The sequence below is a fragment of the Bos mutus genome, chromosome 9 (assembly GCF_027580195.1).
Source record: "Bos mutus isolate GX-2022 chromosome 9, NWIPB_WYAK_1.1, whole genome shotgun sequence".
NCBI lineage: Eukaryota > Metazoa > Chordata > Mammalia > Artiodactyla > Bovidae > Bos > Bos mutus.
Window position 1 is genome coordinate 62803466 of NC_091625.1, and position 26423 is coordinate 62829888.

The window sequence follows — 26423 nt, forward strand, 5'->3', positions numbered from 1 at the left end:
TTTAAACAATGGGAAACCATTGCCACACTTAGCACAAAACAGATTTCCAAGAAATACAGACTATTAGAGCACAAGGAGCTTTATAGATCATTTTATCCAGCTCCATCATTTGGCAGATGAGTAAACTGAGGCTCACAGAAGGCAAATGACTTCCTAGGGTCATAAAACCAGTTAACAATAGAACCGGGACCAGAAGCAGCCCAGTCTTGCAAACTTCCACCTTAACATAGTGATGCAATGAGAAAAAGTAAATTCTTTAGCTAGTGTGCCTACTACTTGTTAGAATAGCACTTTAAGTAAGAGAGCTGTGAAGCAGCATTTGTTTTCAGAGGAAAGTAATTATGTATTCTGAAGCTCACAGTTCAAATGGATCAAAAGTAGATTACATTTAACCTCTATTCAGAACCTCCCCCTTAGGGGAGGGAAACTCACTCCCCACGTTCCCCCTTCTCCTTCTCCATTTTCCTTTTACCTGCTTTCCTTCCCTCATTCTTCTATATGTTTCTCTATTTCTCTCCACTCCAGGACCTGTTTTCCTTACAAAGTTATAACAGCACATCAAAGATTATCAGACTCTTGAAAAAAGCTTTATCTTTATTCTTAAGTAGCTAGTCACATCAAATTTCACTCCCTACCCTGCAGATGGGGAAACAGCGGAAACAGTGTCAGACTTTATTTTTCTAGGCTCCAAAATCACTACAGATGGTGACTGCAGCCATGAAATTAAAAGACACTTACTCCTTGGAAGGAAAGTTATGACCAACTTAGATAGCATATTCAAAAGCAGATTGCCAACAAAGGTCCGTCTAGTCAAGGCTATGGTTTTTCCTGTGGTCATATATGGATGTGAGAGTTGGACTGTGAAGAAGGCTGAGCGCCGAAGAATTGATGCTTTTGAACTGTGGTGTTGAAGAAGACTCTTGAGAGTCCCTTGGACTGCAAGGAGATCCAACCAGTCCATTCTGAAGGAGATCAGCCCTGGGATTTCTTTGGAAGGAATGATGCTAAAGCTGAAACTCCAGTACTTTGGCCACCTCATGCTAAGAGTTGATTCACTGGAAAAGACCCTGATGCTGGGAGGGATTGGGGGCAGGAGGAAAAGGGGACGACAGAGGATGAGATGGCCGGAATGGCATCACTGACTCGATGGACGTGAGTCTGAGTGAACTCCGGGAGTTGGTGATGGACAGGGAGGCCTGGCGTGCTGCGATTCATGGAGTCGCAAGGAGTCAGACATGATTGAGCGACTGATCTGATCTGATCTGACCCTGCTTTCCCCACCCCTATCCCAGAAAACCATAAAATACATTGAATTTTACTTGGGTAGCCTTTTTATTTATGTCCTGTGTATTTACATCCTTGGGAGGAAAAAGCAGGTTTTACTACACTCAACCCTATCAAGAGATCTGGATGACCTACAATGGCAATGTAAATGAGTGATACTGTCAGTTCAATTAAAGTAATAATGGCTTTCTTTCCATAAAATGCCACTTACATAATAGTAAAAAGAAAAACATGAAAGATAATTAATTTTTAAACTATTACAATATGTAAGTTGAATATTTGTGATAAATCTTTATATAAATATTAACTGACCATGTACCCAGGACTAGGTCCTGGATTCCCCCCAAAGTGGAGTCAAATCTATTCACTGAGTGTCTATCTCCACATTCAGATTTGCACATAATTCCCCTTGCAGCATCTCCAGCTAGCTCTTTCACAATCATCTCAAACTCTGCATACAAAAATATGTATGCCACAATATGTGTTATAAAACTAAAGAGAACTAAAAGGTGGTATGAAAACTTTCCTCTTCTGCCTTGTTCCTCCTTATCCTAACCTACAATCCACCATATGATCCTGTCACTTCCAACTCCCAAATACTTCAGTTCAGTTCAGTTCAGTCGCTCAGTCATGTTCGACATTTTGTGACCCCATGAATCGCAGCACGCCAGGCCTCCCTGTCCATCACCATCTCCCGGAGTTCACTCAAACTCGAGTCCATAGAGTCTCCCAGCCATTTCATCCTCTGTCGTCCCCTTTTCCTCCTGCCCCCAATCCCTCCCAGCATCAGAATCTTTTCCAATGACTCAACTCTTCGCATGAGGTGGCCAAAGTACTGGAGTTTCAGCTTTAGCATAATTCCTTCCGCTGATCTCCTTTAGAATGGACTGGTTCGATCTCCTTGCAGTCCAAGGGACTCTCAAGAGTCTTCTCAACACCACAGTTCAAAAGCATCAATTCTTCGGTGCTCAGCTTTCTTCACAGTCCAACTCTCACATCCATACTCCCATTCATTTTTCTCCACCTACACAGCTACCATTCACCCTCTTCTCTCAGCTCAAACTGTTAATCTCCCAGACCACTCTGTTGCATTCTGCTAGTCTTTCTAACACATCTCCACTAGGACTCAGGATGCTTTTTTTCCCTGCACCTCTGAAGAACATACGCAACTCTCCTTTCCCAGTTAAAATCTCCAAGTGGTTTCCCTTTGTGTTCAAATGATAAATTCCAAAATTTCCATCATAACCTTCATGAATCTGCATCACCTATTCCATTAAAAAAATTTATTTTCTCTTAAAATCGATTCAGCATTTGGGCAAGAAGTAAAAGGCATCTAAAATAAAAAGGAAGAAATATCATCATCTGAATGCAGATGGCATCATCTTATAGGTAGAAAATCCTCAAGATTACATACACACACGCACTAAATAAATTTAGTGAAGTTGCAGGATATCAAAATCAGAACACAAAAACAAGACTCATTTCTATACGCTAACGATGAACAAACTGAAAAGGTAATTCAGAAAACAATTCCATTTATAATAGCAACAAAAAGAATAAAGTACTTAGCAGACCTGACCAAGAGAGTGCAATACTTGTACAGTGAAACCTATAAACACTGGGTGTGTGCCAAGTCGCTTCAGGCGTTTCCAACTCTTTGCAACTCCATGGAGTGTAGCCTGTCAGGCTTCTCTGTCCATGGCCTTCTCCAGGCAAGAATACTGCAATGGGTTGCCACGCCCTCCTCCAGGGAATCTTCCCAACCCAGGGATTGAACCCGAGTCTCTTTCGTCTCCTGCATTGGCAGGGGGGTTCTTTACCCCTAGTGCCACCTGGAGAAGGAAATGGTAGCTCACTCCAGTGTTCTTGCCTGGAGAATCCCAGGGATGGGGAGCCTGGTGGGCTGCCATCTCTGGGGTCGCACAGAGTCGGACTTGACTGAAGTGACTTAGCAGCAGCAGTGCCACCTGGGAAGTAAACAGCTAATCTGAATGAATTTGAATTCATGTTGCTCAGTTACGTTCGACTCTTTGCGACCCTATGAACTACAGCTCACCAGACTCCTATGTCCATGGAATTCTCCAGGTAAGAATACTGGAGTGGGTAGCCATTACCTTCTCCAGGGATCTTACCGACCCAGGAACTGAACCCAGGTCTTCCACACTGCAGGCAGATTCTTTACTGTCTGAGCCACCAGGGAAGCTCTGAAAGAAATTAAACATTACTGAAAGAAATTAAAGACGACACAGGGAAATGCAAGGGAACCTCATGTTCATGGATTTGAAGACTTAATGTGGTTAAGATGTCCAATAACCTAAAGCAAGCTATGGATTCAATGTAATCCCAACAAAACTGGAATGGCTATTTTGAAGAGATAGAAAAATTGACCCTAAAACTAATATGCAATCTCAAGGAATCCCAAACAGCCAAAACAATTTTGAAAAAGAACAAAGGTGGAGGTCTCACACTTCCTCACTTCAAATGGACTACAAAACAATCAAAAGTGGCATAAAAGGAATATAGGCAATGCAACAGAATAGAAAAAGCTCAGAAATAAACCATCACTAAATGATCAAATAATCTTCAACCAGGTGGCAAGGCCACTCAAGAGGAAATGATAGTCTCTTCAACAAATGGTGCTGGGTAAACTGGATATCCACATGCAAAAGATTAAAATTAAACCCTTATACCATATAAAAACACAATCTGAAATGAATTAAAGACCTAAATATAACACCCAAAACTATAAAATTTCTAGAAGAAAACAATGGGGAAAAGCTTCAAGAACTGGACTTGGCAATGATTTATTAGATATGATACCAAGGGTTAGCCAAGAACAACAACAAAAAAATAAGACTACATCAAAGTTAACTTCCTACATCAAAGGACAGAATCAACAGAGTAAAAAGGCAACTTACACAATGGGAGAGAATATTTGCAAATTACATATGTGATAAGAGGTTAATGTTCAGAATATATAAAGAACTCCTATAACTCAACAACAACAATCAAATAATCCAAATGAAAATAATGAGATATCACTTCACACCTGTCTCAGAATGGCTATTTTCAAAAACACAACAACAAAACAAAAAGAGAAAATAAATGTTGGTTGAAGATGTAGAGGAACTGTAACCTTTGTGTCCTATTGATAGCACTATAAAATGATACAACCTCTAAGGAAAACAGTCTAGAAGTTCCTCAAAAAATCAGAAACAGAACTACCATGTGGTGCAGCTATCCCACTTTTGGATGCCACAAAAGAAGTCAAGGAGGGTCTCAAGGAGACATCTGCACTCCTGTGTTCACAGCAGCACTACTCACAAGGGCCAGGAGGTAGAAGTAATCCAGATGTCCATCAACAGGTGAACTGATAAATAAATGTGCCACATACATATAATGTAGTATTATTCACCTTTAAAACAGAAGGAAATTCTGTCACATGCTAACAACAGTTGTATTTGGAGGACATTATGTTAAATGAAATAAGCCAGTCAAAAAAAGGTAAATATGTAGTATGATTACACTTATATGAGGTACGTAAAGTAGTCAAAGTCATAGAAACAAAAAGCAGAATGTTGACTAACCAGGGACTGGGAGTGGAGTATGGGAAAAGGAGGGAGCTATTGTTTAAAATCACTCTTGCAAGTGATAAAATCTTTTTGTAAGATTAAAAAAGTTCTGCAGATATGTTTCAAAACAGTATGAACATACAAAACACTACCAAACACTTACTGAAGTGAAGTCGCTCAGTCGTGTCCAACTCTTCGTGACCCCATGGACTGCAGCCCACCAGGCTCCCCCGTCCCTGGGATTCTCCAGGCAAGAACACTGGAGTGGGTTGCCATTTCCTTCTCCAATGCATGAAAGTGAAAAGTGAAAGTGAAGTCGCTCAGTCGTGTCCGACGGTTCGCGACCCCATGGACTGCAGCCCACCAGGCTCCCCCGTTCATGAGATTTTCCAGGCAAGAGTACTGGAGTGGGGTGCCATTGCCTTCTCCAACTATACACTTAAAAATGATTAAATTCTGCGTTTTTACCACAAGAAAAAAATGCAATGAAAAAATCAATTCAGCATTAGTTCAAAAAATTCAAATTCAGAAATTTAATAAAAGCTTAACACTTCCTTCACCCAACCTCTCACCCTTTCCTGGGAGAATAAGCTAAATTTCAAGACACAGCATTTTCACTGAAGATTTCAGAATTGCTTAAACCACCTGCTTTGTCATTAAGCCTGAAACTTTATGATCGTAACTGATTTTTGACATGATTGATGTAAAATAGAATTTATATAAATTTTAAAAATTCCATGTTATAGATGAATCTAGTAAGTCTCTGGGAGATAGTGGAAGACAGAGGAGCCTGGCGTGCTACAGTCCATGGGGCTGCAAAGAGTCAGACACAACTTAGCAACTGAACAACAACAACAAAAGTAAGTATGTAACCATAAAATTTTCTTGTGGAGTAAGATTTAATTATTACTATTACATTTAATTAAATTCTCATGTCTTTATCCATGTAACATGATAATGAAATCAGACTCATTAGAACAGAAACAATGACTTTTTCTAGGATGTTTAGAAAAGCCAGTAAGTTTATGTTTTAAATCATTACTAGTAAAAATAAAATCTTGGTGGTCACCATATATCTAGTTATGTAACAGTAGAATATAATTAAGGTTAACAAAATGCAAAATAAAACATCAGTCTGAAATGGGAAAGTGAACACTTCTACAGTTTTACTGCCGTTAAATTCCATCAGCTTAATTCTATTCAGAGTCACTGATCCTCAATGATCTAAGTAAAACCTAAAGAGGGCAATCTAATTTAGCAGTGATTTTTAAAAATAAAATTCAAAATATTCCATTTATTTGTTTTTTATAACAAGACAAGGTCAGTAAGAGCCAAAGAGAGAGAAAGCAAAAAAATTTTTTTAAAAAAAAAAAAAAAGGATAACCAAATAGAAATGTTAGGAGAACTGTATTTCTTAAGCTTACTTAATGTATAATCTACAAGATGTTCTTTTTAGTGATTTTGTATAAGAAATGTTTTAACACTCAAAAAAATTGTCAACATATTTAAGTGTAGGTTTCAGAATCACCCATTTTGGTATTCTATACATAGAATACAGGTGAAGATACACATAGGCCCATAAAATATACAGGAAAAGTTTCAACAAGTAGAAGAACTAGAGATTTCTATCTGAAAACAAATTCAGCTGCATGTAATCAGATCTGGCCTCATTTCATCTGTTCTCTCCTCCCATCTCTTCCTTTAAAATATTATTACATCGTAGATATGCTAATATCTGGTAAACCAAGCAGCATGTTTTTCCTGTTTATTTTAAAATGTAAAGTTTATTACTGAAATAAAGACTTATTTTCTCACAAAGCTCTGAAGGACTTATAAGTACTATGGAAAATCTTAAGCTTTAGAAATTTCCTTTGAAAACCAAGGAGTTCAAAAAACAAAAAATGAACCCCAGGGCTTAGGATTCAAGAAAGAACTGGCAAGCTGAATAAAAACACAATTTATGCAACTGCAAATTATTCCAAAATAGAAGGGAAAGGGCTGAAGGAATTCAGTGTAACTGTTAGTAGGGAGCTCTTTCAAAGTTTAGATTTTACAATAATGACATATACAAAAAAAGAAAAAACAGCAGGTTCAGGACCAAGGATGCATACACCATGCAAACTGTTATTAAAAAGATGACCCCTAGCTTACCAACTGGACTGCCCTGGTGGCTCAGTGGTAAAGAATCTGCTTGCGATGCAATCTCCTAGAAAAGTAAATGGCAACTCACTCTAGTATTCTTGCCAGGGAAATCCCATGGACAGAGGCACCTGGAAGGGTATAGTCCATGGGGTCGAAAAAGTGTCAGAAACAACATAGCAAATAAACAACAAGCATGCCAAATAAGATGAATATAATCAAATTGGTGGAAGTGGGTAACTTCTTGAGAAGGGTCTCTGCTCCTTGGGTTTGATTATTCATTATTTATGATGATAGAGAGAATGGTGGGTCTGATAACAACCTTTAGATTGAAAAAGATAGAACAATGGAGCAAATGGAAACAGGTGGGAAAATATAATTTTCAAAATGGGACCTGAGGTACATTTTTCAAACTGTAGACTAGAGGAATAAATATATTGCTAAGAGTCTTACGTCAAGGCTGTATATTGTCACTCTGCTTATTAACTTATATACAGAGTACATCATGAGAAACTCTGGGCTGGAAGAAGCACAAGCTGCAATCAAGATTGCCGGGAGAAATATCAATAACCTCAGATATGCAGATGACACCACCCTTATGGCAGAAAGTGAAGAGGAACTCAAAAGGCTCTTGATAAAAGTGAAAGTGGAGAGTGAAAAAGTTGGCTTAAAGCTCAACATTCAGAAAACGAAGATCATGGCATCTGGTCCCATCACTTCATGGGAAATAGATGGGGAAACAGTGGAAACAGTGTCAGACTTTATTTTTTGGGGCTCCAAAATCACTGCAGATGGTGACTGCAGACATGAAATTAAAAGACGCTTACTCCTTGGAAGGAAAGTTATGACCAACCTAGATAGCATATTGAAAAGCAGAGACATTACTTTGCCAACAAAGGTTCGTCTAGTCAAGGCTATGGTTTTTCCTCTGGTCATGTATGGATGTGAGAGACTGTGAAGAAAGCTGAGCGCTGAAGAATTGATGCTTTTGAACTGTGGTGTTGGAGAAGACTCTTGAGAGTCCCTTGGACTGCAAGGAGATCCAACCAGCCCATTCTGAAGGAGATCAACCCTGGGATTTCTTTTGAAGGAATGATGCTAAAAGCGGAAACTCCAGTACTTTGGCCACCTCATGTGAAGAGCTGACTCATTGGAAAAGACTCTGATGCTGGGAGGGATTGGGGGCAGGAGGAAAAGGGGACGACAGAGGATGAGATGGCTGGATGGCATCACCGACTCAATGGACGTGAGTTTGAGTGAACTCTGGGAGTTGGTGATGGACAGGGAGGCCTGGTGTGCTGTGATTCATGGGGTCGCAAAGAGTCGGACATGACTGAGCGACTGAACTGAAGATTCTTAAAATTAATACATTAGAAATATGACTTGTGAGTGTTCAGGAAAAAAAAGTGACTGTCAAGAACCAAGAAAGATTCACCAAACATAAATTAGGTTGCACTTCTACAAAAATTATCTCAAAATGTATCACAGACCAAAATATATAACGCAAAACTATTAATATGATACATCCAGGAGATAAAGTAAAGTGAAGTCGCTCAGTCGTGTCTGACTCTTCGCAACTCTATGGACTGTAGCCTACCAGGCTCCTCTGTCCATGGGGTTTTCCAGGCAGGAACACTGGAGTGGGGTGCCATTTCCTTCTCCAGGGTCCAGGAGATAAGAGGAGAAAAATCTATATGATATTGGGTTTGGTGATTATTTTTAGACAAAACAACAAAAGCACAATCCATGAAAGAAAAAAAAAATAAGTTGGACTTAATTAAAATTTAGAACTTCTGCCCTCTGCAAGGCACTGTAAAGAAAAACAAGTCACAGAGTAAATGAAAATATTTGCCAAGCTCCTATCTGCTAAAGGACCTATATCAAACTATAACAACTAAAGGGAACAGTGAATGACCTAGAGATTGTCATACTGAATAAGTCAGAGAAAGACAAACATCATGATATCGCTTATATGTGGAATCTAAAAAAATAGAGTACAAATAAACCTATTCACAAAACTGGAATAGTCACAGATGTAGAAGACAAACTTACAGTTACCAAGGGGGAAAGACGGGGAGATAAAGTGGGAGATTGGGATAGACATATATACTCTACTATACATAAAATAGATAAGTTAAAAAGAACCTACTGTATAGCACAGGGAACTCTACTCAATACTCTGTAATGACCTACATGGGAACAGAAGCTAAAAACGGTGGCTATATGTATATGTATGAATGATTTACTTTCCTGTACAGCAGAAACTAACACAACATTGTAAATCAACTATACACCAGTAAAAAATTAAAAAAAAAGGAAAAGATATAAACAGATCCTTCTCCCAAGAAGATATACAGATGGCAAATATTCATGTAAAAAGATGTTCAGTATCATCTGTCTGTGCAGAAACACAAATTAAAGTAATGGGATATCATGACACACATATATTAGAATGGCTAAAATTGCCCAAATAGATAAAAGTAACTACCAGTGAGAATCTAGAACAGCATGCAGAATGGTATAGGTTGGCAGCTTCTCACAAAGCAAAATATACTCTTACCATATAAGCAATCTTTCTCCTAGGTATTTACCCAACTGATCTGAAAATTTATCCAAAAAACTTGTATGCAAATATTTATAGCAGTTATACTCATTAATGCCAAAAACTGGTAGAAAACAAGATGTCTTTTAAGAAGTGAATGGATAAACAAACTGTGGTAGATTCTTACAATGGAATATAATTCAGCAACTTTTTTTTGAATGAGCTATTAAGTCACTCTAATACATAGATAAATGTTACATGCATATTGTTAAATGAATGAAGGTAGACTGAAAAGTCTATAAACGTGGATAAGTAATTGTCATCGTTCAGGAGAGGGTTGAACAGGTGAAGCACAGTTAATCTTTTTTAGGGCAATGAAACTATCCTGTATGATACTATAATGGAGGATACATGATAATATGCATTGGTCAAAACCCAAACAACTTGAGGGCATGAAGAAGGACTCCAATGGTAGGCAAATTTGAAAATATGATTTAGGAGGTTGCGAAGCCCAGGAGAGACTGTAGAATATGGCAAAAGATTCTGTCTTATAAATGTAATGAAAGAACTTCACTGAAAGAGATGGGAGAATGGGCTGCTCACCTAACTTGGGATAAGAGGAGTCAGTACAAATATGGAAAAAGGCACTGTGTACACTGATAAAAGTTGTTTTCCACAGGGATACAGGTTATCAATTCTGAAATCACTATACATACACTAGGAGTAAGTAAGTAGTAATATATGGATGATTAAGCAATATAGGATGGTCTACGGTAAAAGAAGTCTGAAAACGCTACATATTGTATAATTCCAATTATATGACATTCTTTTGAAATGAGAGGTTATAGATAAGAAGAGAAGGTCAGAATGATCCAGGTGCTATAGATTAGAGTTGGAGACATCTGTATAAACTCTCACATTTAGTGTAATATAGATACAACTGGTTACATATACAAACATTTATAAATATGTGTGCACACACAGATTAATTATACCTACATATATTTTTTTACTCTGTCTGCTGAGAGTTCCTGGAGGCAATGACACCTCAGTAGCAACGAGCACAACCAGTTACCAGGGCTTGGTTCCTAACACTATTCTCCACTGAAAGGAACTAAGGTTCCTTGGAGAAACAGCTGATTATAGGATTGGGGCAAGAAATACACAGAATAAACATAGAGCATCTTGTAGAAACAAAAAACAAGGAAGTACTCAAACAAAAACATAACCCACAACCATGGGGCTATGTCAAAGGGACAGAGAAGTTAACTTGAAGAGTTCCCAGTGGCCAAAGCTGAACAATTTGATCAACAAAATAGTGTTGTATTATCACTAAAGCATAAAGTAAATATCAGTTGAGTCCATATTAATTAAACAAATAGATAAGGAAGAAAAGACAGATTTCGGTTTTCCTTGGTGGTACAGTGGTTAAGAATTTGCCTTGCAATGCAACCAATTCCAGTTCGATCCCTGGTCTGGGAAGATCCCACAATTAAGTCCAGGTGCCACAACTACTGAGCCCAGGCACTGCAACTACTGAAGCCGGCAAGCCTAGAACCAGTGTCTGCAACAAGAGAAGCCACAGGAATGAGAAGCTCACACACAAACAGTAGCCCCCACTCACCGTAACTAAGAGAAAGCCCGAGGGCAGTAATTAAGACCTGCCACAGTGCTTGCTTCGCAGACCTACCACAGCCAAAACATCAGTAATCTTTAAAAAAGAAAAGACAAATTGCTGTGGAGAACTCCAAACAATCTGTGTAGATACTGCCTCCTCAAGGAGGTAGAGCTTAACTCTCCAACTCCTAAGTGTGGGCTGCATAAGGTAACTTCTTTCCAAAGAGTACAGCATGGAAAGGTGGAAAAAGAGTAATTTCACAGTAATTTCACTGAATGTGAAAAACACATTCAGCCAGGTGACTAAGGTTAATACCAACAGTGAGGAAGTCATGTTGGTTACAGGTACCTTTCGTATGATGACCATGGCACTGTACCTCAGTGATCTTCCTCCCCTAAACCCATAAGCCAAGTACTAATCACGTGAGCAACATCAGACAGATCCAAACTGAGGGAAATCCTATAATACTCTTCAAAACTGCCAAGATCATCAAAAACAAGCAAAGTCTGAAAATACTATCATAGCCAAGAGGAACCTAAGCAGACATGATGACTAAATGTAATGTGATATCCTAGATGGAATCCTAGAACAGAAGGAAGACAACAGGTAAAAACCAGGGAAATCTGAATAAGGTATAGACTTTAGTTAATAGCAAAGTATTGATACTGGTTTATTAATTGTGACAAACAGATCATACTAATGATATACTATATTAACATATATAATTAATAAATATATACATACTAACAGTTGGGAAAACTGGTGTGGAGTATTTAGAAAACTATTATAAAATAGTTCATTTAAAATATGATTAGGTCAGGGACTTCCCTGGTGGCCCAGTGTTTGAGAATCCACCTTGCAATGCAGAGGACATGGGTTCAGTCTTCTTTTGGGGAACTAAGATATCACATGCCATGGAGCAACTAAGCCCCTGTACCACAACTACTGAGCCCACATGCTCTGGAGCCCTTGTGCCACAACTACAGAGTCCACGCGCTCTGGAGCCCTTGTGCCACAACTAGAGCCCATGAGCAGCAGTAAAAGATCTCACATGATGCAATGAACATTCTGTGCACTACAACTAAGACCAGACGCAGTCAAATAAATAAACAAAAATATTTTTTAAAACATTAATGTCAGACTAACCTCAATAGTAAATAATCTTACTTAATAAAACTCTAGCCAAATACCTCTTGTGGTCTTTCATCATAGTGTCACTATAGACAAAAAGGAAAGCCATGGACCAGACACAAGGAAACAGGCATATGTGATGAAACAACCATAATCAAAAGGGCACTGGCTAAAAGACTAAAAGGAAACAAGAAAATGTCTATAAGTATTCCAGGGGCTAGGTGTTTGAGTATGACCTTTTTAATGGTCATTATCAAGAACCTGGATGCCAACATACTGTATGCTAATAATATCTGCTTAAACTTGGAAAGACAAAACCCTTGAACTAACAAAACCAAGATGTAACATAATATGGACAAGCTGCAGAGGCAGAATGGATTTAACACAGTGAAATTTAAAAAAAGAAAAAAAGGAATACTTTGTATGCCAAAATACTATGTATAAAAATGCTGGCCAGATCATATTCGGGGTTCATGTTAAGTTTCGAGAATTACACATGAACAAGAAACAAAATGCACTGAAGTCAGAAATCATGATTGTAGACTTAAAATCAGGACACACCAGGATAGCTTTTAGTCCCTTTAGAGGGATTTGTACTTTGTTAGGTATGCATGGCCTTATGGGTAGCACTAGATCCAAGACAGCAACTCTTAAGTACATAGTTTTTCACAATTTACACAACAAAGATTATCTAATAGCAGCTATAAATGGAGTGAATTACATAGTTACCATTCTCTATGAGTATTCAAGCAAAGGCCCATTCATTTTACCAGTGAGTAATGTTTTAGAAGGGAGTTAAAATTGAGTAAAAGATAAATGATTATTCAGCGCCTTTCCAATTCTTAGATGATAACTAAAGGAAGGCACAAGTAACATGTAAGCCTAAAGTTCTTGTGATATTCAAAGGCCATCAACTTAATTACACTGTTTAAATATCAAAGTTACATTATTCTAAGATGCTAAAACCTTAAAGGGAAACCAGCATTTTTAATTGAGTCCCATACACCCTCAATCCCTAAATCAAAGAACATTTGTTGGTTTTAGCTGGGCTTTGCATGTGTGTTGTCACGACCAATGCTTTGCGATCCCACGAACTACAGACTGCCAGGCTCCTCTGTCCCTGGGATTCTCCAGGCAAGAATACTGGAGTGGGTTGCCATTCCCTTTTAGGGCATCTTCCCGAACCAGAAATCAAACCCAGATCTCCTGCACTGCAGGTGGATTCTTCACCACTGAGCCACCTGGCTTTGTGGTTCTAAATTTAGTCAATAAAACTAAATTTTAGTTCTAAAATTAGTCAATAAAAATTAGTTATTTAAAATAAATCAGAATTAAGTCGATTATCCACTGTTCAAATACTACATCAAAACTTCAAACGCTTTGCTATCAACAAACTAATGAACATAGCCTATTACAGTGTACCTATTGCTGGCAGAGCTCTAGCTCTTATCAAACTTGCCATAGGCCAGTATAGGTTAAACCAAGGGTTTGGATATATCATATAAAAAGCTGAAAGTTCCACATGCTGTACAATTGCCCAATTTGAAAATGTAAATAAATTAGTGTATATGTGTAAAATGTTAATTACTTCAACATATAGTTCAAGTCTATGTGATTACCCACAGAGTAACTCCCGTCAAAGAAGTAGGCTAAATAACAGGGCCAAATAAAGATTATAGCTGCACAGTCTCTCAGTCATATAACATCCCTCTGGTTACTTCACGAGTCATATTAAAATCTGGCTACCTACAGTCTATCTGTTACTGTAGAAACTCCTTTTGCTTTATAGCCCAAATTATTCCAGTAGCTATGCCAGGTGAGGATCATGAAATAAAGTGGCACAGAGATGGGCAAAGACATTTGTTAACAGAAACAATGTTAGGCACATTGAAACAAGAAAGGACACTGAGCACATACTGAGCACATATTCTTTTAAGGTAAATTTTAAATCTCTGCTAAGGTAAAGGTTCTATTTTTCTGCATCAGCATAATGTGAGAGTTTGGCAAAGATGCTCTTCAGAAGCTGACAACAGAAAAAAGGAGTTAAATCTTTATTTAAGCTAGGTGTGATTTTATTTTATTAGGCTGGGTGCAACATGGCATAATATAAAAAGGACAGAGCTGGGGACCTCACTTCGATTCCCAGCTCTACTTCACATCACTGGCAGTGTGATACAGAAAAGACAACTAATCTTTCTGAGCCTGTATTTTCTCACCTGTGCAACAGGGACAAAAAAAGATCCCATTTTTCCATAGGATCATTGTGAAGATTAAAAGCACATTTCAAACTGCAATAACTATACAATGTAATTTGGTATTATTATTAATATATTCTATCCAATATTTCTAAAGCTGAGAAGAGTAAAAAGTAGAATTTAATTATAGAAATAAAAACATAGTGGTGGTAATATACTGGGGATAAAAAATAATACACCAAAGGCAAAAAGCCCCTAAGACTCTCAACCTTTAAATGTTGTTCTTATTATTTTAAATAATGAGGATCTATTTCTCTAAGGTCTAAGAGACCTCTAATGTAACTAATCTGGGGAAATACACAAAGGGCAGTAATACAAATAAACTTGCAGTGAAAGCCAAGAAACAGATAACACTGCTAAAACTATCCAGAAAGCTGGGTAAATATTAAGAGAGGAGTCAGGTAGGAACAATCAGCTTGATGAGAAGTTTGGAGATTAGCTGAGAAGTCTTTTGGTAAATATCAAAGTACCAGAAGAGTTAACAAATGATGAGTTTACTCCTTTCTAAATCAGAAATTGCTATCACATAGCAAAATGCCTAAGCTTTGCCATCAACCAACACGAAAAGCGACAATGGAAGAAGCTTATTTATTTCTCTAGTTAAAAACCTTGGGAAATCTGAGCACTTTCCTAAATAATCTCAAGAAAATACCAAAGATAATAATATGTGCTCTTCTTCACAGCACATACAGTTTTTGAACTCTGAACATTAAGTGTTATACATATTAGTGGTTTAGCCATCTATCTAGTAGGATACCTGTCAGTTTAACTGGGATCTTTATTGCCTAAGCCCATATAATAACAACAAAGCAGGATAAAATAAGTCTGAGAAAAAAAAACTGTTTAAGAAAGAGTACTAATCTTAGAGGCACAAGACTTTAGAGTTACTAGCATTAATTTCTTATCTATTTTGAGAAAAATCATTTCACTACCCTACTTTTGCTTCTCCATCTGTCAAATAAGTTATCAAGTATAAGCTAGATTGCCACCTGTCAGATGTTACAGAGGGAATTCCTCGGATAAAATAATGTTGAGGAAAAAAAAGAGTTTCTCTGTTACCCTAAGATTACATAATCCTGTAAATACATCTTCCCCCAATTAAAAAAAAAAGTGAAGGGCCTCAAGTACCTCATATAAAACTTAAACAAAATGGTCCTTCTTGGAATATTCTGGGATTATATCAAAACAATTTTAAGTACTTATTTTCTCTAGTCTAATGATTCTTTTTTCTTTCTCTCTTCTCTCTAGAAAATTTACCTTTATCCTTATCCAATGGTTCCTGGGAAAGAATAGTGCACAGTACCGGGTTTTTCCACACCCCAGTCTCTTGAGCTAGAGTAGCTAAAAAATGCAATTCACAGCTGCCATTCTCCATCAGCTTTTCATGAGCTACCTATAAATATTAAATAAACATCCAAAGAATTACAACAGATTTTCAAAAGCAAGCTTATCAGCCTTTAAATATAATACTCAACTTTTGAAAAATAAGACTTAACTTAAAATTTTCATGTCACATTACAAAGTGCTGCATCCTTCTGATTTTTAAGATGAATCTCAAAAATAAGAATTATACTAATTATAAATTTTAAATAAATAAAATATATTTCTAGAAATAAGTTCATATTATTTTTCCCCCAAGATCTAAACCAACAGCAAAGTTATTTCTCGAGGAAGCTATCAGAATATCCATACCATGAAAGACCTTATACATTTTATATCCTCTGTTAGTAAAAAAAATTTTCCAAAAAACTTCTACCATTAACAGATGACAAATTACATCAAAGGCTAAATGACAACTTATATACACGTTATTTCAATAAAATGGACTTAGGGAAACAACTAAATGTATGACTTTTCATACATCTGTAAGACTGCATAGTCTTAGCAATATCCTATTAAAGCTGACACTGAACCTTGCTTACTTGTTTAAAAGTGTTCGTGCAACTGGCATATTTTTCAGGCCACAAAAGACCAACAATTTTAATTCAATTCAGAAAATGTTTACTGAGAATTTCTGTGGGCAAAGTACCAGGGAAGAGAGCAACTAGTCCCTGCGTTTCTGGGGCTTATCCTCTAGTGGGGTAGAGAAATGTTTAGTTAAAACACAAGCAAAATAAAATAAATGTGGTTAAGCCAGTATAAAATAAGCCCAAAGAAGCTCTGAAATGAAAGCAAAGTATCATGGAAACTCTTAAAGCTCATGCTGTATTTGTATTAAAAATCTATTCCTCAAAACCATAAAAATCTCACCAAAACAAGTTCAAGTGCCTTAAGATTTTTTTTTTTTTTTGAGCAACTGCTGAGAGCTACCATACTGGGATTTAGTTATTTCTTTCTCATTAATCCACATGAAAAAGTATCAAGTAGTGCTACTGTTTCAAAAAGGAAAGTTTCAAAGTTTACCTTATGCTGACAAACAATAAAATTAGTATGAGGAATTCAGTATTATATTTGCATATAAACTATCTACTTAATTAATTCTGTGGTACAGTGTATGTGAGTACCAAACTATGAAAATAGTTCTGAAACAATCATTTACCTAAAAATAACCACTTGCTGGGGAAAAAACCTGAGACACAAGTTATTGATATGCTGAAGTAGAAACTGCATGATCAAAAAGTTAGTTGCAATGTGACAAACAGGACAAGACACTTCCAACAGTTATTAAGTATCTCTATGTGTAAAATACTATGTGAAATCCTATGGTATAAAGACATGACTCCTATCTTCAAGAATTTTGCACTCGACAGATTTTAATATTTAATATTAAAATAGAAAAGTTGACTTTTCTGCCTAACTATAGTTTATTTCACATGCTTCTAAAATCTGAGACTAATCTACTTTTATATTTCTTCTATGGAAAAACATAAGGCCAAAAGGTATTTTAAGAACTCTGGCTACAGGAATAGAGAGACAACTATACTTTCTGAGATCAGCTGGCAGGAACATTCTTTTAAACTAACCAATTAATCAAAATTTACTCAAAGCTATAATATATCCAGCACAATCTAGTGCTTAAACAAAATTTAATATTCTTGAAATACTCCAAAACAACTAAGTGCTAAACTATGTAGTACTTTTATAAGTAGAATAACAGCACTAAGTAAAAGAGATAAAGCATGTGTTTTCAGATATAGGAGAAAAAGTATGGGCTATGGAATAAAGAATCTTGGTTCAAATTACTACTCTGATATTAGCTGTATAAGTATGGGCCAATAAATACTGTAGAATTGAGCCTCAGTTTCCTCACCTTTAAAATGGGAAAAATATACCTACCCCCACAAAGTTTTCATAAGGATTAAATGAGATATGTTAAATTCTTATAAAGCACACCACAATTTTCAGCAATTAAACTGTTTCTAAACACAAATGAGGGCATTTTCTTTTGTGTTCTTTTACTGCTGTGGCAAAGTTCTAATGTGATCTTAAAGAACTGTGCAATATTCAATCAATCTACTTAAATGTATATATTCATTTAATAAACATCTTGAGTACTGACTATGTGCAAGTCATCACCATTAATAAGAACAGCAATTAATGTTTGTCATCACTTAAATCTTTTAAATCTTAACTAAATAATTTATTCAGAATAAAGAAAATCACCATAAGATATACCTATGTTAAATCTAGTAGGTAAATAGTCTCACCTGCACCAGTGTCTGAAATTGCTCCCACTGCTTATCAGATAATTCAACAGGCAGACACAGTAAAAGTTCAACACAGCTTCTAAAAAACAAGAAGTTTTAAGGATACAAATAATTATTAAAATTTAAAGTAAAATAAGATAAATAATTCTAATATTATCAGTAGAGCCTCCATAACGAATCTATTTAAAATTAAACTATCATAAGACCTGAGATGCAGAGTTAAAACAAAAAGCTTAATCTAAGTTTTTTATTTACTCAAAAGTTTACTCACAATGCCAAGCGTTCCAGAACCAAAGCTACATTTTCACATTCAGAGGTAAGATAAGGTCGGGCTTTAACGTAACTTTGGATAGCCACTGTGTATACCTCCAATAAAGGTAAAGGATCTTCTGAAGTTTTCCATTTCTCTGCATATTCAAGGAGTGTCTGTTTGGAAGGAATAATAAAAAGTATTCAATGTAAATCAAAATACAGATTGACAAATCAACTGTTTTTCTTTCCTCCCTAGGAAATTTTGAAAAACAACTTTATTTTATAAAAACAAAAAGCAGTTTATACTGATTAAAATATTAAAAGTAATAAAGCCATAATCCAGCAGCTCTTTGTAGGAGAAAATAATAGTGTTAATTCATCCAAAAATAGCATCATTTCATGAAGTCTGGTTTTAAATAGTGTAAGCATTCTCTTCTATCTTTCTGAGTCAAAATGCCATCTTTCACCCCCAAATTTCAGAGATTTAAAAGTTATTTTAAAAAGAAGATGTGTGGGCAAGTTATATTTGAGCAGGTATGCAGTGAAGAATTTCAAATATTTATGTTTTCTATTTTTCATTCAAGGAACATAAAACTCAACATCTAACAATAAATGAATCACATTATGGCCAGAAAAGACATGAAGTATTTTCAGTCATAAAAAATTACTGTTTTATGACAAGTTTTACCATTAAAAAAATGAATCTAAAGATGTTCAACATACATAAAATCATTATTAAAGACTTAAAGAATGATTATAAGTTCAAGAAATTTTTATAATAAAGCGCTTATTTTTTTAAATAAAGAACACTATTCCTTAATGAAGTAAAGAGTTCAAATATTTCACCTCATCAAAATTATTACAAGGAAAATCAAAATGCTGTTTATCCTACAGAAGAAATGGAAGAAACTGGCAGCAGTAATTAGACACACATCTGTTCTACAACTATTAAAATAGTTAACTTACTAAAAACTATCTAAAAGGTTCTACAATTATGCTAAATGAAATAGAACTCTAATTAAATGTTTTTATAATATAGAAGATGGCCACAATTAGTGGCCTTCTCACACTTCAAGGTTTAAGACTCATCAACACATGGCAAATTTAGGTGCTATTTCCTAGAAAAGAGGGCATCTTGAAGGAATACTCCATGAGGTCCTGCTTGTATCCTCTGGCATACAGAGGAAGCTTTTTAAAACTGTGCAAGGAGGAAAGTAGGAAGGACAGAATTATATTTTACTATCAAACACTCAAAAGAAAACACTTCTTACCTTGTCCTCTCTACAACCCTATAACTACTAGAAGTAGTAAGCCATCAGAGAGGAGGAAGAATAGAAAAGGTAATCTGGTGAACTGAAGAGCAACATAGTAACAAGTTACTTTTTCTGAGTATATATATTCCTAAACCCAGACCCTCTCCAAGTTGGACAGAAGTACAAATTACCTGAAGGCCTAGTCCTTGGAACTGGCATGTGAAACAAGAGCAGTCTTGTGGGATTGAGCCCTTTACCTGTGGAGTATGACCTAATTGAATTGAATTGTAGGACATCTATTTGGTGTTAAGAGCGTTTTAGAAGTGGTACTGGAAGAAATACCACGTGTTTATAGAGTTGTCAGTACAAATCTCTCTCAATAGGACTTGGAAAAATCAAAACAAAACCTACCAATTGAATGGAAAAATCTGCATTCTGGAATGGTCTTGTGATTATCCTTCTACTTCTAGGAATAAAACTCAGCAGATGTTCTGTGTCTAAAAAACGTTAAATCTGCAAATGTTGTCATGGTTGGTTTTAGTGTTTTCCTTGGTTATGTAGGAGACATAAGAGACTCGGGTTCGATCCCTCGGTCAGAAAGATCCCCTGGAGAAGAGAATGGCTACCCACTCCAGTATTCTTGCCTGGGCAATTTCGTGGACAGAGGAGCCTGCTAGGCTACAGTCTCCAGGGTCACAAAGAGTCAAACACACTGAGTGTTTAACACTTCACTTTGGTTATTTTATGATATGATGATATGATGCAGGATGACTTCACTCACACCTTCAAGTTTTTTGAAATTAACACCAATCATGAACAGTATGAAAAGGCAAAAGGACAGGACACTGAAAAGATGAATTTCCCAGGTCGGTAGGTGCCCAATATGCTACTGGAGATCAGTGGAGAAATTACTCTAGAAAGAACGAAAAGACGGAGCCAAAGCAAAAACAACACCCAGTTGTGGATGTGACTGGTGATGGAAGTACAGTCCGATGCTGTAAAGAGCAATATTGCATAGGAACCTGGAATGGTAGGTCCATGAATCAAAGCAAACTGGAAGTGGTCAAACAGGAGATGGCAAGAGTGAACATCAACATTTTAGGAATCGGCGAACTAAAATGGACTGGAATGCATGAATTCCAGATGAACTCAGATGACCATTGTATCTACTACTGTGGGCAAGAATCCCTTAGAAGAAATGGAGTAGCGATCACAGTCAACAGAAGAGTCTGAAATGCAGAATGCTCAATATTGCAGTAATTCAAGTCTATGCCCTGACCAGTAATGCTGAAGTTGAACAGTTCTATGAAGACCTATAAGACCTTCTAGAACTAACACCCCAAAAATATGTCCTTTTCATTACAGGGGACTGGAATGCAGAAGTAGGAAGTCAAAATATACCTGGAGTAACAGGCAAATTTGGCTTTGGGAGTACAAAACAAAGCAGGGTAAAGGCTAACAGAGTTGTGCCAAGAGAATGCACGCGTCACAGCAAACACTCTCTTCCAACAACACAAGAGACGACGCTACATGTGGATATCACCAGGTGGTCAATACTGAAATCAGACTGATAATATTCTTTGCAGCCAAAAATGGAAAAGCTCTCTACAGTCAGTAAAAACAAGATGGGGAGCTGACAGTGGCTCAGATCATGAACTCTTTATTGCAAAATTCATACTTAAATTGAAGAAAATAGGGAAAACCACTAAGACCATTCAGATATGATGACCTAAATCAAATCCCTTACGATTACACAGTGGAAGTAAACACATAGAGTCTGTGGAAAATTCTTAAAGAAATGGGAATATCAGCCCACCTGACCTGCCTCTTGAGAAACCTGTATGCAGATCAGGAAGCAACAGTTAGAACTGGACATGGAACAACAGACTGGTTCCAAACAGGAAAAGGAGTACGTCAAGGCTGTATATTGTCACCCTGCTTATTTAACTTCTATGCAGAGTACATCATGAGAAATGCTGGGCTGGAAGAAGCACAAGCTGGAATCAAGATCGCTGGGAGAAATATCAATAACCTCAGATATGCAAATGACACCACCCTTATGGCAGAAAGTGAAGAACTAAAGAGCCTCTTGATGAAAGTGAAAAAGGAGTGTGAAAAAGTTGGCTTAAAACTCAACATTCAGAAAACTAAGATCATGGCATCTGGTCCCATCACTTCATGGCAAACAGATGGGGAAACAATGGAAACAGTGACAAGACTTTATTTTTTGAGGCTCCAAAATCACTGCAGATGGTGACTGCAGCCATGAAATTAAAGGATGCTTGCTCCTTGGAAGAAAAGTTATGCCCAACCTAGACAGTATATTAAAAAGCAGAGACATCACTTTGCCAACAAAGGTCCATCTAGTCAAAGCTATGGTTTTTCCGGTAGTCATGTATGGATGTGAGAGTTGGACTATAGAGAAAGCTGAGTGCTGAAGAATTGACGCTTTTGAACTGTGGTGTTGGAGAAGACTCTTGAGAGTCCCTTGGACTGCAAGGAGATCCAACCAGTCCATCCTAAAGGAAATCAAAGACTGAGGCTGAAACTCCAATACTTTGGCCACCTGATGTGAAGAACTGACTCATTGGAAAAGACCCTGACGCTGGAAAAGATTGAAGGCGGGAGAAGAAGGGGGATGACAAAGGATGAGATGACTGGATGGCATCACTGACTCAATGGACATGAGTTTGAGTAAACTCTGGGAGTTGGTGATGGACAGGGAGGCTGGGAATGCTGCAGTCCATGGGCTTGCAAAGAGTCGGACACGACTGAGCGGCTGAACTGAACTGATGCGTGTAATTCTTACTTCACCTAGCACCTGTCTCTCTACTGAAGATCATTAAATATTATTTTCCTTTTTCTGGAAAAAGAAGTGTAGATGTCTAGGGAATTTCATGCCTGGCAAATGTTAATATGGGTTTGATCAAACACTTAGGTCTCCCCTATTAGTTCTCTTGCAGTAATGAATCAATCTTGTAATAGTTTTAACTTTTCCTGGAAAAGAAAATAATGTACTGAGTTCCCCAAAGTTTTGAAGTTGTAAGTTTCTTCCTTTTCTTGTCTCCCAATCAATCCCCTTCCAAAAAAACCCTTAAAAAAACTATATATATCTACATGTGTGTATATATATCTACATTTTGCCCAGGCTCTACATTTCTTGATATATCTGGCTCTGCACAGGGTATTTAATGCATTACCTTTTTTTCCTTTACATAAGTGAGTTCTACTGTCCTGAGGTAAAAAATTTCTTAACTTTAGTTATAACCAAAGATGAGTTATTTTAGGTATAACAGGGTCTGAACTGATGAGAAAAATAACTGACAAATCACAGAATGTTAGAACCATAAAGCACCTTAAAAATTATATATTTTCACTTCATTTATAGATGAAGAAAGAGAGAGAAAGAGTCTCGTGAAAAGCAGAGCTCTTAGGTGGCTGCTTAGTGGTCTGGGACTAAGTGTATTAATAACTGGGGAAAGGGTAGAAGAAAAGGATCACAGCAGATGATGAGATGGTATGAAAAAGAAAACTAACGACATGCTCATATTGATGACTTACAGGGGAATAAGTTTCAAAGTTGGTTTAAAAAACAAATATCTATTTTTACAAAGCTATGAGGTGATATTCAAGCTGGTTAGTGTACTGATAGTAGAGCTTCCCTTGTTTCCCAAGACACTAAAATTAGTAGAACCACTGTGGAACTGGAAGCATTCCCAACATGACTGGCTAATAAATTACGCTTTCTTCAAATAAAAAGGTTATTTATATCTACTGCCTTAATATATACAAAACCTTCCGTTTCAGGCAGGAATTCCAGAATAATAATCTTTACGCATAATCAGAATAGATCTTAAAGATCACTTAATTTTGTTTTATGAAGTTGAGTGACCTGCAATTTGAATATTAACTGAATCAGTAATTACCAAAGCCAGGTAGCCTCACTCTCTATGAAACATTCTGTCCACTCACATACTGTTTGTGGCAATGTCACAGAACTGTAAACCTGTAGATTACTTTATTATTTCAATTACTCCTCCTAACTTTATGAGGTTATGGACTATTTATCCAATTTGCCAGCCATATTTCAGGTGAAAGTAAGAAAATCCAACTGAAGGCAGCAGAATCAGTAAGAAAAGTTTCACACATAATAAGAAATTTAGAGGAAGGACAGGTTGCGGGACTGGCTAGTTTAGCAGCTCAACAATTTCTCCAAGGACCCATCTCTGCCTTCACTCTGCCATCCTCAGGTGGTACTCCCACCCAATCCCCAGGTCTCAGCAATAGCCAGAAGATGAGACCACCACTTCATGTGCATCTTTTTAAGGAACAGAGAAACCTTTTCCAGAAACCACAAGCTCAATTCTATCAGTAAATTTTTCCTCAGGTCTCAATGACCAGAATTTCATCACATGCCTATGCCAAAAATCACAGAGCCATTGAGAGAAAATGGATACATGTATATGTACGATTGAGTCCCTTTGCTGTCCACCTGAAACTATCACAACATGGTTAATCTGCTATACTCCAATACAAAATAAAAAGTTAAAAAAAAAATCACACAGTATAAAGGAACTCCATAGTTGACTTTTAAACCAATCAAATGGCACTCTCCAAGATTCCTATTTTAAAATAAAAACGTGTGAGCAAAATCAGGGTTCTATTAGAAGTGGGGACAGCCTAAGCTTCACACTTTGGTTGTCCCTCCAATGATCTTGTGTTCAAGAATGAGTAAGTCTGTGTGCCTGTGTGTGGTGCTTTTATATTTATATATACATACAGAAATGAACAAAGATAAAAGTCATCGGGAACTGGTTTGGAGAGGCATATGGGAGGAAATAGTATAGAAGAGATAGGAAAAGAAATCTGTAAGTCTTCCTACAAGGCATAGACTGCTTCCATTAATGAGTAAACTATAAGTTTAGTAAGCAAATTTAAACCTGTGGTCTATGAAGAATGGCTTCCTTGGTAGCTCAGAGTCCACCTGAAATGTGGGATACCTGGGTTTAATCCCTGGGTTGGGAAGATCCCCTGGAGGAGGGCATGGCGATCTACTCCAGTATTCTTCCCTAGAGAATCCCCATGGTCAGAGGAGCCTGGGTGGCTACAGTCCATAGGGTTGCAAAGAGTCAGACACAACTGAGCAGCTAAGCACAGCACAGCTTGAAGAATGACTGATGGAACTAAGGCTCAGATGCTTAATGTGGGAAATAAACAACATTTACTGAATATTTACTATATACCAGACACGTAATACGTACCACCAATTAGATAAATTACAGTCATATGCTGGTATTAAAATGGACAAAGGTATAAAATAAATAAGTCATAAGATCACAGAACTAGACACAGAGAGGAGATTCAAACCTTAGTAGTCTGACTTCAGAGCCCCAATTCTCAAATACTAAGCTCTACATTTCTAGAAAAATAAAGCGCCGATTCACAGCCAAAGTAACAAATCTGAAGACTTATCGCACAAAACCAGAGTTTTAGTCTTATTCTTTGTGGTCTCACAGGATAAACCAAGACCACCAGGTTAAAGTTTTAAGATAAATCTCTGCTTTCTATCAGACTGACCATGCAACAGAGTTAACCAAAAATTGAGCAGGTTGGCCTCCTGGGACAGGAGGATCTATCACTGAAGTTACCCAAGCAGCAACAAAATGGCTCTGAGTTTAGAATGCAATAAATAAAGGAATCATACTTAGGGAGACACATTCCATCATGCCTAAAGAGACTATACTAGTGGCGGTGGGAGGGAGTCCCTAAACTGGTGATTCACAGAGGTTTTGACTGATGGGCATATTGTTTACAAATTAGTTTAGTTTCTAACATTTAGAAATCATAAGTTTACAGAGAATTTGGATTTCTAACTTTTTTTAATTTGGAAAATTTGGAATCCTGGGTTCATAGTCCAGCCCTGCAACAAGTGGTTGAAGCTGAGGCACTAGTTCTCTGGTTGCTGGAATCCTCACCTAGCGTCTCCCTCTTGAAGGGACCTATTGGATTCCCACAAGTTAACTACTGTCATCACCCCAATTCTATAGTGTGTATTAGGCAGCAAGCCTGGGATCTGAGAAAGAAATACAAGCAAAAGAAAGGTTAAAGGGTCATATTCCAGCAGGATCTCTAAAACAGTGTTTCTCAACCTCTTTTTCACTCTCATCTGCTCCTATGGAGACTTAACTTTTTTCCCTAACTCGCCCCACCCCCAGTGAAACTGTAAGACCACAAATGTACTATATAACTGTTTATGGACCACAAACTATTATAATATCTAAAATTCTTTTTACTCCCTGAGAACCAGTTTTGTTCCCTAGGGAACAAAAATAGACATTTAATATTCTGGCCAAGCTGATTTATTATTATCTAAATCAGAAGACACTGGAATATCTATAGGGATAACGACAGTATAGATTGTAACTTCCAGAAGCTTCATTTAGTTCCTCTCATGATTATTAGGAGAAAAAAACAAAAGAAGAACAAATCCACAGGAGTGTTCAATCTAATAAGCATGAGGATTAAATTACACTATTGTGCTAGGTAAAGATAAGACTGGAGTGTTGGATATGTCTATATTGTTAAAAACATGGTCCAATTTCAGTTTACATCTATGATTCTCTAGAGCACATGTTTTCAAAATTTTGACCTCATAATCCTTTACTTTCTTAAAAATTACTGAGAAATCCAAAGTGTTTATGAAGGCTGTAACTACTGCTTTTCACCACGT

General features: G+C 37.0%; 1 protein-coding gene across 2 annotated transcripts in view; it reads right to left on the reverse strand.

Moving 5' to 3' along the window:
* The window catches only part of ZNF292 (zinc finger protein 292), a 94121-nt gene that overhangs the window by 23017 nt on the left and 44681 nt on the right, over positions 1–26423 (reverse strand). Inside the window, exons 2-4 of one of the 2 annotated variants that reach the window (XM_070376627.1) lie at positions 18460–18614; positions 18189–18267; positions 15799–15934 (exon numbers count right to left, since the gene is read on the reverse strand). In XM_070376627.1, the coding sequence (XP_070232728.1) occupies positions 15799–15934; positions 18189–18267; positions 18460–18614 (370 nt within the window). Of the gene's footprint in view, positions 1–15798; positions 15935–18188; positions 18268–18459; positions 18615–26423 lie in introns of those variants that run through there. The other variant, XM_070376628.1, reaches the window with a different exon arrangement.